General features: G+C 25.4%; 1 protein-coding gene across 9 annotated transcripts in view; it reads right to left on the reverse strand.

Annotated features, from left to right (window-relative positions):
- The window catches only part of LOC129962577 (C-Jun-amino-terminal kinase-interacting protein 4-like), a 36,948-nt gene extending 19,659 nt beyond the window's left edge, over window positions 1-17,289 (reverse strand). For 6 of the 9 annotated variants that reach the window (XM_056076363.1, XM_056076362.1, XM_056076361.1 and 3 more), the window contains exons 1-17: window positions 16,615-17,289; window positions 16,415-16,535; window positions 14,847-14,917; window positions 14,647-14,732; window positions 14,478-14,564; window positions 14,207-14,360; window positions 14,019-14,070; window positions 13,089-13,212; window positions 12,094-12,182; window positions 11,573-11,590; window positions 11,243-11,300; window positions 10,077-10,133; window positions 9,036-9,177; window positions 5,821-6,011; window positions 4,359-4,535; window positions 3,287-3,524; window positions 847-999 (exon numbers count right to left, since the gene is read on the reverse strand). In XM_056076363.1, the coding sequence (XP_055932338.1) occupies window positions 847-999; window positions 3,287-3,524; window positions 4,359-4,535; window positions 5,821-6,011; window positions 9,036-9,177; window positions 10,077-10,133; window positions 11,243-11,300; window positions 11,573-11,590; window positions 12,094-12,182; window positions 13,089-13,212; window positions 14,019-14,070; window positions 14,207-14,360; window positions 14,478-14,564; window positions 14,647-14,732; window positions 14,847-14,917; window positions 16,415-16,535; window positions 16,615-16,929 (2,133 nt within the window). In that variant the 5' untranslated portion in view covers window positions 16,930-17,289. The remainder of the gene's footprint in view (window positions 1-846; window positions 1,000-3,286; window positions 3,525-4,358; window positions 4,536-5,820; window positions 6,012-9,035; window positions 9,178-10,076; window positions 10,134-11,242; window positions 11,301-11,572; window positions 11,591-12,093; window positions 12,183-13,088; window positions 13,213-14,018; window positions 14,071-14,206; window positions 14,361-14,477; window positions 14,565-14,646; window positions 14,733-14,846; window positions 14,918-16,414; window positions 16,536-16,614) is intronic. The other 3 variants (XM_056076364.1, XM_056076360.1, XM_056076365.1) reach the window with 3 other exon arrangements.
- Window positions 17,290-17,692: the final 403 nt, after the last annotated feature.

Consider the following 17,692-nt stretch of genomic DNA (forward strand, 5'->3'; position numbering starts at 1 on the left):
TTCATTTTATTATTGAATATTTATTTTTATATCCCTAACTCTGAATTACTAACTCTGAATTACTCTGAATTACTTGTTCTATTCTATTCTTCTCCCGGAATCAAAGCTGTGTATATAAAATTAATTAATACAAATATAGAATCTTTCAGCTAACAAAAGTTTTATTATTCTAATTGATTACAATAACTTTATAAATTCATTATTGTAGTTTTTTTTTATTTTAAAGTGATATTTTCTCATAAATAATGATATTATCAGTCAACATAATTACTCTTCAAATAATAATCCTTCTTTGACAATGATGCCAACAAATGCTTACAATAAAAAATTACCATACCATGATGGATCTTTTTATGGTGATATCCGAAATTTATATTCTTATAACTTAAAGATCACTACATTTAATAATTTGAAAATATCCCTTAAAGACAAACACATCAACACGGTTAGTATCATTTGTAGCTAAAAAAGTGCCAGATCACCTTTTCAAATTGAATTAATATAAAAATATGAGATTTCTGTAAACTGCCCACACAGTTATTAATTTTTTGCTCTTTTTTATTCACAATAAAACTAGGTAACACACTTAAAAAGTAGCAACAGAATAAAATAATGGAGAGTGAAAGGATCTTAATAGTTTACTGGCATATCTGGAAAACCTATGCACAGATAAAATAAATTTTATAGTGCATAGTAGCACAAGACATGTACCACTTTTTAAAAAAATATTAAAACTGATATTTCGTAATTCAGTTTACTATGCCCTGCAAAAATTTCTTTCTTATATGGCATATTTTTTATTTATATTATTATTAATAATAATACCAAAAAAAAAACTATACTAACAGCAAGTTCATGATCAAGTTTGTCAACTTCAGACAAATCTTCTGATGGAGAACCATCTTCAGGTGGAGATGAATAAAAAACACTGGCTCCAACAATGGATCCACCATCTCTTGTTCTGCCCCCATTCAAATTTACTCCTGCTGCACACCAGATCTGTGAAATATAAAAACATCATTTATCAGAATAGAAAATTGCATATAAATATGGCATTCCGTTTGAAATCAGTTTACATTTTTAAAAATATTCTTTTACAAATCTTTCTTACACCTTAAGTATCTTCTTTCATAAAAATCAACACTACATATGCAATTGATGTATTACACCAGAATTGTTTTACTGCACTATTCAATAGATACTAATTATATATTATAAACTAGTCGCCTTAGGTGGTTCACCAGGAAAATTGGTTATATTTCATTTCAGATAAATTGCTTAGATATAACTTCATATCCATGATAATACCAATTTGTCTGATGTTAAAGCTGTGTTATTTTGTTTTATTTAAGTTATGTTTATTGTGTACATGAACTAAAGTAAATATCTAGTTCATCTACTTTATAAACTCTGCAGAATTGTAACTTTTTTATTTGTCTTGTAAACCATACAGATATTAAATTATCATAGAAAACCCCCAAAATTCAGCTTAATTTTTAAACAATTAAAATTCTAAAAAAAATTATCAATTCTTCTTTTAAAAATATAACCCTGAAGTGCATATTCCCATTTTCAAGTTATACATGAATTAAATTTGATAGCTGCAGGTCAAGTGTTCTAGCTTATTGCGTGTCAATATATACATTCCTCTTTATTATTAATAAAGAATTAATAAGATATTATAAATGTCTTTTAAATGAAGAAACTTGTATTCTAAATGTGTTGTTTGATTATATAGAATATTTTGTTTAAAAATAAATTCAATATATATGTAAAAAAAATTTAACAAAATTCTGAAAATTATTTTCTACCAACTTAAATTCATACTTAAAAATACTTTAACTGTCTTAAACTGTCGCCCAACCAATTCTTTAGTTTGGATTTCAGTATCATGCCTGAAAATAGGAAATCCTCTTTCTAAACTGTTAAAATGTTAGAAATTGCTTTTTCATTCTTTTTCTGCTTCATATTCTTAAACATAAAGCAGGGCTGCATTTCTCCCCAATAGTCATTGCTCGGACTCACTGATAATAATATCGAAAACTGCTTTTGAGTTTCTTCTTTAAACATTCAAGCTAAAAATAAATGGCAGTTTCTTCCTTGACAAAAATGCAAATTGTTTCAAGACACAACAGCATCATGGTAGATATCTTTGCTATCAATAAAATCTTTTGTTAAATACATGTCCACAGAAAAGAAGTGCTGTCTTGCAAGCATCAACTACCCCAAAAGAAGGAGCAGCTTTTCTCACTACAATTAATATGTATTAAATTTCAGTTAAATATAAATAATGTAAAAAATATACCCTTTACAAAGAAATGAATTAATTTTTAAATGAATGATAAAAGATGACATATTTTCAATCATAGTAAGAAATCCGAATTAAAATATTTGGCTAATGCTACCAAATTAAATACCTAAATTAATGCTAGATTGTTGATGTAAATCCTTGCTAGAATATCTTTCATAAAATCCTACTCCAACAAGAAGGCAATTTATAAACAACTAGTTGAAAATGAGTGACTGTTTCCTGATTACATTGACAAAAATCCAATGATTCAGACATTTTAAGAACTCCAATGTTTCAAAGAAATATGGATTAGTAATGCCATTTGGAAGTAAACATTTCATTCCAAAGACTCAATGCTTCTGTGCCTCAATCATACTTTATACAAAAATTTACTTTGTTGTAGGGTTGCAGCGTTTGGCCCTAAAAGAAATTGAGCACAAATGCATCACTCATCTTGAAAAGGTTCTTTTAATCTCTTTAAACCAAAGCATTAATTCTCTTTAAATCAAAATATTACTCTTCTTTTTTATAATTAGTAAAAATTTTTCATTTTCAATACATATTAAAAGTTCTTTTTTAAAACTAAGTCCAGAAATCAGAGTCACAGACTTGCCAAAATAGGCCTGAAAAAAGGATAAAAGAGAATGCAAATGAGAAGCATTGTAGGGCCCCACTCAATTTGGAAGTGAAGAAATCAAATGATTAAAAAAATAATCAATTTTAAGAATATGGATGGAATATTACAATTTTAAAATGACTTAAGATTATATTGAGAATTTTTCAGTATATATAATTACAATAAATAGCCTTACAATACTTTCAAATTGAGTTACTACATACTATAAACACTTCTAAAAATATTTATAACAGAAGTTTTTTAAAGAGTATGATAAAAAAAACTTTTATTAAAAGATTTTATAAAAATTAATGATCAATAATCTGTACTCTTTGCCAAGTAAATGTTAAGTAATCATGTTCTATTTAAAAGAAACGTACTTTCATTCCAGGTTCTTTATCCATTAAAGGCCGGCAGTAAACAGGAATAGGCACTGGAAAATTAGGATCAAATGATAATGAAGATTTTGTTTCTTCCCCTTCAGAATTACTATCATGAATAGGAAGGCTCCAACCATAAGCCTGCATTCTTCCATCTTCCTTTTTTACATGAGCACGCACCTGTTTATATTGTTCTTTTCTTTCTCTGGCTCTTTGCTGCTGAAGTCGTTCAGATGCTCTACATTTGTTGTAAAACAAAATGTTAAGGTGTCAAAAAATACTAGTAAAGTTTAAAGATAAATTTTTATTTAAAACAATTTTATTGTTTATTTATAAATTTATACAATGAGACAAAAGAGTTTTTTAACTAATATAAAAGCAATGAGATAGCCTTATTTTGAAATAGATGTTAATAATGGGGTATGATTGCTTATTTTGAAGAAAAAATTAAAACATAGCAACATTTTTATACACAGCTACATTTTCAAAGCTTATATTAAAAACTACATTTTAAAAGATTTATAATTAAAACATTAAATGCACATTTTTAAAGCATATTAACACTGCATTTTAACATTGTATAATAAAGAAAAAATATAGCATTCCAAATAGAAAAAATGCAACATTTTACAAAGAAATTATATATAGGAAAATTATTTTGCACTTATTACACAAAAGCAACAGAAAAAAAATTAAGACAAACTTCAAAACAGGAGTTTTAAGGAAAAATTTATTTATAAAGAAAGACTTATAGAGAGTCAAAGTTATTCTATGTTTAATAAATCAGGCCTCAGTCGAAAATTATAATCATTTATTTTCAGAATTCAAACAAAAACATTAATAAGGAGAAAGAATAAGAACAAACAAATGTATACGATTTATAAGTCAGATAAAACACATCACACAAACACAAGGTAGAAACAATCACAGCCACACATGCAGAAGTATTATACAGGGAGATTGAATATGAGCTCGAATCAAATGAAATATCATGCAAACATTCAGGAGTTCTTGCTGATTCACATTTAATAAGTATGGGTGGGATTTTTGGGATTTCTTCAATAAAACTCACAAATCACTATCAAGGAAATCAACATTCTTTCCTTTCTCGCCCAACCTAGTCTTTCGTAATGATTCCAAAGTAGGACTGACATGTACAGATGGTGAACTATACAACATTCCAGAAGAAGTAGGAGATTTTCTGACAGTTTTTTCAGAAGAGCTACTTGAGCTGAACAAACTGCTAAAACTGAAAAAAAAATAATTAAGGTACAATTTAAGATATCAGATATACATAACTTGATAGTAAAAAAAAATCAGAAACATATCAATTTGTGTTAATTTTATTAAAAAAATTTTAAGATCAGAAATGCATTAACAAATATATCTTCTCTAAGCTTAGAAATCAGAAATATTCTTTATTATTATCATCATGTTTCAACAGTGTTAAACTTTGTTACATTGTCAGTAACATCTACATAAATGTGTGGGCAACATATAAAAATCTGCAACAAGGATATAAAACTTGTGATTCAAAATACAATAAACAACAGTATGTAGCATTATATTTAATAATTAATATTAAAAATTATGTTTTGATTTTTAAAATTCCACATAATAAATGACTATTAATGAACCACAACTTACATTTTAATTATTTTATTTATTACATAAAAAAATTATAAAATGTTATTTTCATAATTCTTTAAATGATGATTTTAATAATTATTAAAATGACCATCATATCAAAAATGCATTTAAAAATAATCTAAAATATCACATCTGAATTTGAAACAAGATTTATAGATGTTAAATCTTTAGAGAAAAAGTGTTGGTCCATTTTCTCGAATGGAAAGTAATTGAGATCCAGTACTATTAAAATTTGAAGACAAAATACAGTGAAGCCTGAATTTCAAGAACATCTGCTAACCAAGTATGAAAGCACTTAAAAATGGCACATGAAATTATTTCCATGTTTGGAAAAACTTAACAGTGTGAGAAAATACTTTCATTTATGAAAGAAAAGAAGTTTCCAACATGGATTAATCACAAGAAAAATTCCTTAAAATAAGAAAAATGGTAACAGAAAAAAGATGTCAGGCATCAAGAAGAAAAGAAAATTTTCGATACATGGACATTAAAAAAAAGATGTAGCAATAAAAGTAGTTCAAAATAGTATATCAAAAAAAAATGCAATGTGAAAGTTGTTTTTTAAGCAAAATCCTTTTTAACCAACCACATATATTTACATTAAAATATATTTCTCCAACAGGAAATATAGCAAACTTCTTACAATTTTGGAGAAAAATTTAAATTGTATGGCTTCATTTTATTAATTTCTTTTTTGGATGTAGGCAACCAAGTAAACAACCCCATAAAAAGACATCACTAAACTGAAATTTGCTATTATCAATATCAATTTTATTGTTATAACATTTTCATATGCTTCTAATACTTCATCTGATTACTTTTTATAAATTATGTATCATAATTTAACATGTTTACTAAAAACCATTCTCCAATATTGCACTTACAATTTCCTAATGGAAGATTGATTTTTCTTCTGGTCAGAAGATGGGTCATTTCTGGAAGCTCTGATCATCTCAGTCCAACGAACAGCTTCCTGTAACTCCATTAATTTCTCTTTGTACTGATTACGTTCCATCAAAACCCTGGCCATCTCAACTCTTGTGAACCGTTTTCTCTGAGCGAGAGGAATATCTTCCTATAATAGAATGAATTTTTCTCTTTAATATAGATATGCATAAAAAAAACTAAATATCAACATTTTTTTATGAAAAATTTACACATTTTGAAAAGATTACAAAAAAATTATAAGCAAGCAAACTCAATATAAAATGTAGAAAAACAGATCATTTTAATCTTATGGCATCATTATTATTAACTTTAAAAATATTTTTAGTCGAAGAATCAGAACAGGTCCAGCCTTTAATTATAATAGCTGATAATATTAATATCTGAAATTATAGAAAGTAAAATAATTCAAAGGCATAAATGAATAAAAAATTATATCAGATATCACAAGAAAAAACTTTTTACTTATCAGCCCATAATGATGAGAAATGAGCTTTCCATTAAAAAAATTTATATACAGCGAAAATTAAAGATTCTCTGAAAAAAGAACTGATTGATGATAATTAAAAAGAACAAACATTTAAAAAATTTCAATCAAACCTTTTGACCAGGATAATCTTAAAAAATATACTTTTGTTTACAATTGTGAAAAAATGAAATTCCTTGAGATGACACTTTTTTTAACATAACAGTTTAGGAAACCTTAATATTAAAGAATAAATAATGCAGTGTTTAGATAAATAATAATTCCTGAGCATTTTTGAAATTCTAATCATTTCACGAAGTTGGTTCAACAACTATTCAATTTTCTTGGCCTTCTAAGAGAGAAAATTAATAGTTGGAGCATTTAAAAGGTCAATTCCTTCTCTATAAATAGAATAAATCTTATAAGCAATTTCAGCTGTTTTAACCTTTAGCTTACGGCTGGTACAACCGTTGTACCAGATTTTTTTTTACCTTTGCTTACGGCTCGGTACAACAGTTGTACCAGTAACGAGTTTGAATTTCGTCCCCCACTTGAACTTTCCAGCTGAACCCTAATTGCCTCGTAAAATCGCTTCCCTTTTGTGTCGCACCCCTTAGGGTCAGGAGATTTCATCCAGCAGTTGTTATTATCATTTGTTGGCGCTAATGAGTCTTGTAAACCCTGCTTTGGCAGCATTTTTTTAAAGTGGAATGAGTTTGCATAATTTCATTTGTGGGAAATACTCGTTGAAAACTTTCGTCATTCCCCCTGTTTCTTAATTTAACTTTATAAATTCCTTAATATTTTAACTTAATGTAATTTTGTAACTTTATAATAATTCTAAGTAAACCATATCTAATCTTACTTTTTAAAAATTGTCTTAAATCTGGTGATTACCTACGTATTAGTAAATTTTTCTACAGAAAAATAATTTTTCGTTATAATTTAGGTATTTATTGTCTGCACAATTGAACATAGTTTTCAAAAAAACTACACTGCAATGAGTAATTGAAATTCTCGGCAAAAAAAAAAACACTATAAATTGTAAGAATTGTCAATAGAATAAGAAAACGTTACTAGTAATTATACTAAAAACCGTTCAAACTATGTTAGGAATAAAAATTATATCCGATTTCTATGGGAGCAATATAATATTATAAATTCATTTAAAGATGTTTTTAATTTACAAAACAGCAAATAATTGTTATCTGTGTGATGTACGAAGAGATGTGAATACTTTTAAAAAGAAGATATAAATAATTAGGATCTTTAATACATTATATATAAATCGTAAAATTGATGGTTTAAAATTATAAAAATAAAATAAAATTCGCAATGCTGTGTTCAAGCGTTGCCAGATAAATTCACAACTTCAGTAATGCTTGAGAAATTGATTTAATTTTAAATATAATTGAAAAATTGTAAAATAATTGTTTAATGTACTAAACTATTCAGCAGATATCGTATTTGCAATTTCTCCTACAGAAGTGCTGGAATAATTTTCAGGGGAAAAAAAATAAAACTGAGATTAAAAGCCTTCTCTAGGGTTCGGACGAGCCGAAACCACAAAAAAAGCAACCCGCTTACTACGGAGGGAACAGATGACCCATTAACTCTACGGGTGGTTGAAATCGAAGAGGTTATTTTCAACAAACGCCTTTAAAAGAAGGGGAAAGCATCTTCTAGTTTCTCTCACTGAATGCCCGCATTCAAAGTAACTTTTTCGAGTTTGGGTTGCCGAAGCTTAAAGGTTAATAACTTGATTAAATTCAAAAACTGAATGGCATAAAAAATGCTTAGTTTTGTACACTTGGCAATTTATTTTAATGAGGAGAATATACATGAAAATGAATAAATTTTCATTTTTAAAAAATTGAAGCACGTTATCTTATAGAATAGCCTGAGTTTCAAAACAGAGAGCACATAATCTTATGCAGCAGTTTCATTTCTGAATGCCTTTTTTAAAAATAAAAAATAACACTCCTAAATTGCTACTCAACATAATGGATAAATAATTAGATAAGACATTAAAAATAAAAAAATAGATAAAATAAAGAAAAAAGTTCTATTAAATAATTGATTTCCTGTATATATATATATAAATATATGTATATATATGTATTATTTTATGTGAAGTAGAATGCAGGTGCGACAAGCAGTGAAGAGACTCTGCATTTTTAAATTCGCTTTAATCCATCCCGGGAAGGCATAATTTATTTACAAGAAGGCGTGGACAAGGCATGTCCACCACAGTGTGACACAAAAGAAGAAGTGGCGAAGAAACAAGAAATAAATTATCCTATGTCTTATATACCATGAGATATTGATAGGGAAAACATTTTTTTTTCACAGTGCTAATATATTAAGATTCTGATAAGGATCTCCAACCCATGCACAAACCAGGCAAGGAAAACACAGGGATCTTTAAAAAAAATATTTGTTTAGATCAGCAATTTTTATCTTTTCACATGCAGCATGGGAACTGCTGATGAAAGCATTTTTATAAAGCTTCTCTTGAATTAATTAGATAGAAAAAGTGGAATGGGATCAGGACATAAGAGAACATTTTAGAATGACTTTTATATGGGCTAAATTAAGATAAAACTTTAGAAATTAATTCCGGTTTAAATTAGATTTTAAAATATCATTACACACACACACATATATATATAACTATTCAGAATATACCTCTTCTTCAAATTTGGCCTTTGCTTTCTCAGCTTCTTCTTTAGTTTTCCTGAGTTCTTCTTCTAAATCAATAACACGCTGCTTTAATCGCTCTTTTACAGCTTGTAATGACTTGATTTCTCCTTGCAATATTTCCATTTCGCTTAAAAAGAAATTAATTATTAAATTAGTCAGCAGCAAAACATTTAAAAAAACAAGACAAAAAATTGCCAATAAAAAAATACAATTTCCATTGTTTTCTTTCCCATTAAAAAATAATAAAAACTCTAAAATGGAAGATTCTTTAGTGGCAGTATAAATTTAAATAAATTTATACAGAAAATTTCTTTAAAAAAAAAGAATATTTACCAGAAATTTATTTCAATTCTTTAAAGATTCTCTCACCAAAAACATCAAATTAATAACACATACACATAAGCAAGAAAGCTTTAGCATGGACATTTTTAAAAATTGAATTGTTCATATAACATGATAGGAAAATTATACTACATTTCACATCACAATATTATATAATGTCACTTTAATAATACTACCAAATTATGGTGAATTGAAAAGAAATCTTTAAAAATAAATTAAGTTTTTAATAGATTTATTTCAATCAGATTTTGCACCAAATGCTTGCTTCAGAAATTTGCAGGTCTTGACACTTGACATAGCTTGGTAATTGAGATACAGAAATATTTCCAGAAAGTTTAATCCTTCACCCCATCATTACATAAAGGGCAAGAAATTGCTTTTGAGTTTAAATTTAAAATTAGTAAAGTTACTTAACATGCAATAAATGTGTTCTTTTTTCATTATATAGTTTATGCTCTACTATAATTAAGTTGTATAAGATTGGTTCTTTACACATTTAAAAATTATGATTTTTCATTGTGAAATAATCTGTACATAAAATCATTTTTAATCAGTGCAACCCCATTCATCATTTGTGTTTCTTTTTAATAATTAAAAGATGATATACAGTACAAAAATATCAAATATATACACATATCATAAATACTTATTCATAAATATACTATCAGTAAAATTTATAATTACCTGGTTAGTTCATCAACTTTAGCAATCAGATCATCCTTCACTATATTTAATGCATTTCTAAAAAAAATTAAATAAAATAAATAAATTCTAATAAATAACAGATAAGTGTAAAATATAAAAATTGCTGGAATTTTTTTTTTCTTTGTTCAAGCCACAATGTCAAAAAACATTCAGCAAAATTAAATTTGACAAAACCCTACACAATTCCACAAAGGCATTTTAATAAATATCCTAAAGTTATCACTTCTTACTAAGTAAATATATTACATTCTTATTTGTTTTTCAAATTAAAATTCAGATCTTCCAAAATTACCAAAGAATACTATTCTTTTCTAAAACTTTAATTATAACATAGTAGGTAAATTTAATTAAACTACAATTTTCAAACAATATATGTCAAATTTATTTTTCAACATTATTACATATTACAAAATTTTAATAAATTCAGCCACTAAAGTTTTTATACAGAAAAAGAAGCAAATTTACAATAAAATATTGAAAAGAAAGTTCAAAATAAAGTATGGTTTATTTTAGAACATAGATTAAAAATATAAATAGTAAAATAGCCTCACTACAAATGGTACATGGTAAAAGGTTGATACATATGGTAATGATTTTTAAATGAATTTTATGTATAACTGAGAATTGGGACATCTCACTTTTATCAGAGTCTATAATCATCTTCATATTAAAAAAATAACAAGAAACTCATTTAGATAGGTTTTTAATTTAAATTTTCCTGTTAATTGTGCATTCATTTGTCAATTAAATATTTAATATTAATAATTAAATGCTAAATCTCATTATTTTACCTAAAGAAACGTTGTCTGCAAAAAACTAAAGAATATGCAAATGGACCAGTTAACATCATAAATATTTCCAAAAAAATGCTATTTTATTCTTTATTATAAAATAAAAATAAATATAAATTAGAAAATATTATTCAACTAAAAAATTTTCAGTAAACTTAAGGCCTTTTTTAAGGTTCTTAAAGAAATAACAGCATTTCATCAAACGAACAACAATAATCATAATAAAGCAAATTTGTATTGCTTATCTTAAATTTTAAGACACTGTGCATTATTAATTCCTTAAATTACCATAATTTTAAAATCAATAAAAATTAATTATATTATTTAGATTATATTTATAGTTTAGTAACATACTTGGTGGCCAAAAGTTCATTATTTTCTAAAATCAGATTTTCTACTTCTTTGCCCATTCCTAAAAAGAAAAAGAAAAGAATAAATGACCTTTAAAATGTTTACTACATATTTTTTCTGAAAAATGAAAAAATATATAGCTTTTTTTAAAGACTTTCATCTTTGAATATAAATTCAGGAAAATTATTTTATTAATATAATTCTTAACAATACAAAATCATAAATGACAAAAATGGAAAATTAATGGCATAAAAATAGCAATTTGATTATAAATGTTAAATTATCACTATTCCATGCAAAATAAAGAAAAGTTTAAAAACAAATATTTCTTACCGAAGAAACTGTCTGGTGCTGCAGGTATTGACAATTTTCATTAAAAATAGAAGAAAAAAATTAGTTAGTATATTGTTAAAAAGCTGGAGAGTACTTTATGGCAGATTAGTCATTAATTATACATGTGCACTATTATTTCAGACACCACCCAAGCTAATTATGGAAAATTACAAGAAAACAAGAAGTATAAAAATTAGTAACATCTTACACATTAAAAATTAACAAATATATCTTACTTTTAACTGTAAAAATTTCCTAGAATCATATTTCCAATACACCAAGAAAATATATGTTAAGAAACAAAATAGAAAAAATAGTGCACTTTGTTATTAATAGATTAAGAAATAATTCATTCATAATAAATTTAAAGGGGATAAATTTTTCATCACAAACTAAACCACACCAAACAAATTCAGTGTTAGAAATTTTAGTAACATAACAAGACCTATTTACTACAACAAATATTAATAAATTATATATATATTTTTAAATAAATATGCAAAGAAAACAAAAATTAATACCGGCTATATCATTTCCATCATCTTCTTGTATATTTTCACCTTCTTGGAAGCTTAATTCTTGATACAAAGTATTTGGTCTTCGTTTTTCACTGAAGTATTGAAAAAATATGTTTTATATTTAAATAATAATAACTACTGCTTTAAAATACTTAATATTCTGACAAGAAAATTAAAAATACATAAACAATTTTAAGTCATCAAATAATAAGTCAAATCATGAGCAAGGTACAAGATATATTAAAAATTTATAAAGGTTCATTTTATGCATCCGTCCTTATATTAAAACTCTGATTTTAGAACTTAATTATACTAAAATAGCTTAACATAAAGAAAAATCATTGTATTTAAAAAAATATTACTTATATCTTCTATACCAGAAGTAGTTAATTTAGATTTTTTAAATTATTATTATTTTTTTTTTTTAAATTTTTCCAAAAACATTTTCAGTAAAAAATTTCTATTAAAATTTTCAAAAATTCTTATGAAGCATTTAAATGAACAATGAAATAGCATATGAAAGATTTCGAGAGATAACTCCATAAATCATATGAAAATACTGCTTTATTTTTTTTCTTAGAAAATTCAAAAATTAATATCTTTAAATACAAAATGTTAAAAATATGAAAATTGTAACCAAATGCTGGTAAAATACTTTATAAAACCTACCTTACAAAACTATATTTTACAAAACCTACTAAATTAAGAAAATAAACATTCAAACTAAATTTAATGAAATAATGATATAATTAGCAAGTCAATTTCGGGGAATTTTCTTAGACAGGATAAATTAAAATAAATATCTTTTGTCTCAATAAAGATGATTTTAAAAAACAATTATAAACAATTTCCCATTTCAAAGATTTTAAATATTTTATGGGTTAAAAAAACTCAAACAAAAGTTTTATTTCATACGATTTACTTCTCAGTTAGCAAATGAAAAGTTGCATAAAACAAATACATATAAAATTGCAATATACTAAAAAAGAAAAATTTACTTATTGACAGTAGCTAATGGTGGCATATCCATAGATGACAAATCATTCATATCATCAACATCAGGATTAGAAGAAATTGACAAGTCTGTGAGATCTGATCCAAAACCATCTGTCCAACCACTTTCTAAAAGAAGTAAATGAAAACAATCATAATTATTTTTTAATATAAAACTTAAGTATTTTCCACAGTCTGAAAAATAAAAATGTATAATTTTCCATGGACTTTAGCTTGTTTTTAATATAAAGAAATAAATATTTTAGTTTAAACTTGTTAGAAGTTTAGAAATTACTGTTCAGATATATCCAAATATAAAGAAATCTATGAATACAACTATTTTTTTAAATTATTTTTTATAAATATGATATTAAAATTAAATTTAAAAATATTATATATATCATGAAAATTTTGAAAGAACAGTTTGAACAGCTAACTAATAACTGCAGAATAATATGCAATACAGATTTTAAATGTTTATGTATTTTACTTGGATCAAAACAACGTTATTTTCAAGAAACATCACAAATTCTTTTAAATATCATCAAAATATTTAAAAAATAATCATACAGTTCAAATAAGCAATTTTAAGTATTATTATCATATAGTGCAGTGTTCAAATTTAAGCATTATTTATAATGACTTCTGATAAAAAAATTTTTTAGATTATAGATGATTTGATTAGATGAATAAATGAATCAGGAAATATATACTAGTATAACCTCTAGCAAGGATTCAAAAAATTAATCTTATGTGCCAATAATTAACACATAAGTGCACACAAGCACATACTCTATGAAATTTAATTTGATGCAAAAATCATAAATGTGTATAGCAAATGTGATTGTGATTATGAAAATGTAAAAAGAAGTATAAATGCAATGATAAATATATTCTGGTAATAAAAATATAAATTCACAATCATATTAACATACTTTGAGAAGGTTTCATGTCAGAATTTGGTGACTTCACAGATGAATGAACATCCTGCAACAAACAAACATTTATAATTTAAAGCAATAATATAATAACAACTATTACATATAAGGCTAATTATAAATTTTTACAATACATAAAATATTGAGTTTCAAATTATTATGAATAAAAATATATTGACTCTTACATGAAGTTCATTTTGTAAACATCTTACAGGTTCGGTAACATGATTTGGAGGAGTTAATCCACTAAAATCTGGAGGGCTTGAAAGAGATTTTATTGAAGATTCCTCAGAGCTTACACTATATAGAGATCCTGATTTAAGTTGGGGAATACTATGTCTGAGAAGAAAATAAAATAGATATTACCAATAAAGTATATATATTCTAAAAAAGTTTCATGAAACATTTTATACAATTAATTAAAAATAAAGAAGATCAAATACTGCCTTTTATTACCCAAGAAACATACAATACTGGTGTTCTGAACAGAGATCAGAAGAGCAATAACAATTCAAATCAAATGGCAAAGAAATTTCATGCATTCTAAAATAATCAATAATAATGTCAAAATCATAATGAATAATTCAATAATCAGTTTTAAGAATAAAATTGTACAATAAATTACCGAGCTTTTGAAGAAATCATTTCGGCCTTTTCATTTCCAAACAAAATTTTTGTTCTTTCAACATAATCCACATGTGTTCGAAATACCTAAGAGAGTTTAAAATTTTATTTTCATTATTTACTGTGAAAAAGTATAAATAGTATTTCAATTTAAAAATTATAGGAATATAAATACAATATGTAACAGGTATAAAAGATTACCTCTGTATATCGTTCATGAAGTTTTGCATATTCTTTTTTCATTTCTGCTTCTTTTTCTTCTAATCTAGCAGCTAGGAATAAAATTCAATTATAGAATTTTATTTATGATAAGAATTTTTTTTCATTAAATAAAAAAAAGTTGCATGCTTATTTTAAAAGAATTATTCATATTATAAATATCAATACCAAAAAAAAGCTTTAAAATTTTATCATGGCAATATGCAATCTCTATTCAAAAGATACAAATCTTATTTTAATAAAAAAAAATAACAAATTAGTACAATGTACTAAATCCGTGAAAAATTGCTAATCCTAAAATCAATATGATTAAAATCAGTTAGGTTTCAAATTTATTACATATAAAGCATCTTTTTAAATTAAAACATATTAATGATCTTATTATTCACAATTCATATTCTATCATGGTTGAAATTAGCAACAATAATTTAGAAATTTGAAAGACAATGGTTCACAGACAAAAAATTACTTTTCCAATCAGGAAGTGATAAATGGCATCTTCCTGGCAGGAAGAATAAATAACACAACATACAGTGCTTCAAATCTAAATATCAAGACAGGAAGAACTTTTTTAAAAATCTTTAAATGGCAATTTAAAAAGAATAATAAAAAATGCTATATGAAATATTCTCTATTAATAAAAGATATTATCAGAAAAAGGGGAGAAAAATCTCATTTATCAGTTTTTCTGTGATATTTGAGAATGCAATTCAAAAATTCAGAAAATAATTATGTATTAAAATTCTAATATAATTTCATAATATTCATGTGATGCAAATATTAGCACACATATTTTCAAATAAATAAAAAGAAATCTTTTTTTAGTTTTATTAAAAAAACAATTCATGTTTCAAGAAGCTAAACTTACTAATAATTTTGATTTCTTACTTTAAAAATAATAATTAGCTTTGTTTAAAAATCATGAAGCTTAGTTATAAAAATCATGTACTATATTTTTCTTTGTTAAAAATCAAAATTCAGAATGATCAATGAAATTATTTGTTACAGTCAGTGGCTTTTTATGAAGCCCTTTAAATAAGAAATTAAAATTTGAAACAAGCAATTCAACAATTATTAGAATTGATGAATAATAGAAAGAAAAGCATGGTTAATGACAAGTACCAAGATTTTTAAATTATATATTTTATGAATTATCATTAAAATTTATAATAACATAATATTGAGAAAAATGTCTTACCTTAAAACTTAATATGTATTTTTATTTAGAATGGGAAAGGGGGGATCTTATTTCACAACCTATATTGCCAATAGATATTAATTTCTATGGGTTTGTCTACATTCTGTCATAGATGTATACAAGTAAATTATAAAAAGAATCTACAAATTCACAATTCTGGATATGAGAAAGTTGAAGAATTCTAAATTCTGACATGTCTTACATAAGAATCACAATCAAATCTTTTATATCTTAAATTTATTCAATAATTGGAAAATAACAATATCTATATATATAATAAAATAATTTGGCATAAAAATTTTGCATGCAATTTTCAAATCTAAAATGTAAATAAATAAATAATAATCAATACCATGATCTGCTGAATTTTTCGCTTTTATTTCAAGAATTCTAACTAGGGATTCTAAACTTTCCACTTTACTCTGCAACTCTCTTCTGTCTTCATCAACAGAATATTCTAATTCTAAAAGTTTCTGAAAGAAGAAAAAAAATGAGACTGTCCTACTGAAAATTAAATAAAAATAAATTAATGTTTTGCAATAAATTATGTACCTGTTCAGCTGATTTCCTCAACTGCTTTTCACGTTCAAATTGAGTAACTAATTGTTCATTATCTTCTCTTAATAATTCTAATTCGACTTCATGTTCTTGATTTTCAACAAATGAGAGATCGAGATGTTCTAGCACACTTATTACTAATGGCATCAATTGCTTAACAACATCTTCATCATACTTAGAAATCATCCTGGCGAATTCTTCATAAATATTATTTGCTAATGTTTGTACTTTATCGGACATCACATGGCATTCTTCGCCAGGTGAAACACCATAAACTGTTTCATGCATTAATGATGGATCTATCTCCATGGTCCACAACAGAATATTCTACCAAACACAGGTATAAAACACTTATTTGCAAAGATTACTTTTACGTACACAAAGGATACTGAGTAAATGTTTACATTTTGATCATTGCATGTGAAATCGTAGACTCGGAAGTCCTTTTACATGATTCATAATTTTCTTGACTATAGTAAACAGATGTCAGCAATCGTAATTTAAAACTTGAATTAATGTCCAAAATAAAAACATTTTTGAGGGTAAAAGAACCTCCAGCACTGCTGATGGAAACTACGAATAAAAAAAACTAAAACGTAGTGAATTGAAATATTTATACCCTCCTCAATGTATTTTTAATCATAACACACCACACCATTGAAAAAGAAATCACACCTGACACTGTGACGTCATTTGACATAATAAAATTACATCCACGTTATAAAAATATTTTTTTCGAAATTTATTTTTAAATATTATTAAAGAGATTTTTAAATTTTACAGATGTATTTCATAGAGTATTCATTGATGTGTATGTAAATAACCTTTTTAAATACATCCGTTTCCGAAACATTTCCAACCAGGAAAAAACTAAGAATATTAGTTTTGCTTGGAATGCACAAAAGCTATCTGACCCCAAAATTCTGTTTTTAAAATCTCAGGTACGGTATACATCATCGCTCAACTTGAATATCTAATATCTATATCCATATTTGTCCTTACTTAAATATTGTTGCCATGTGAGAAATTTACTACTTTATTCTCAACGATTGAAACTACTGATACTCTTACT

The sequence above is a fragment of the Argiope bruennichi genome, chromosome 3 (genome assembly GCF_947563725.1).
Source record: "Argiope bruennichi chromosome 3, qqArgBrue1.1, whole genome shotgun sequence".
NCBI lineage: Eukaryota > Metazoa > Arthropoda > Arachnida > Araneae > Araneidae > Argiope > Argiope bruennichi.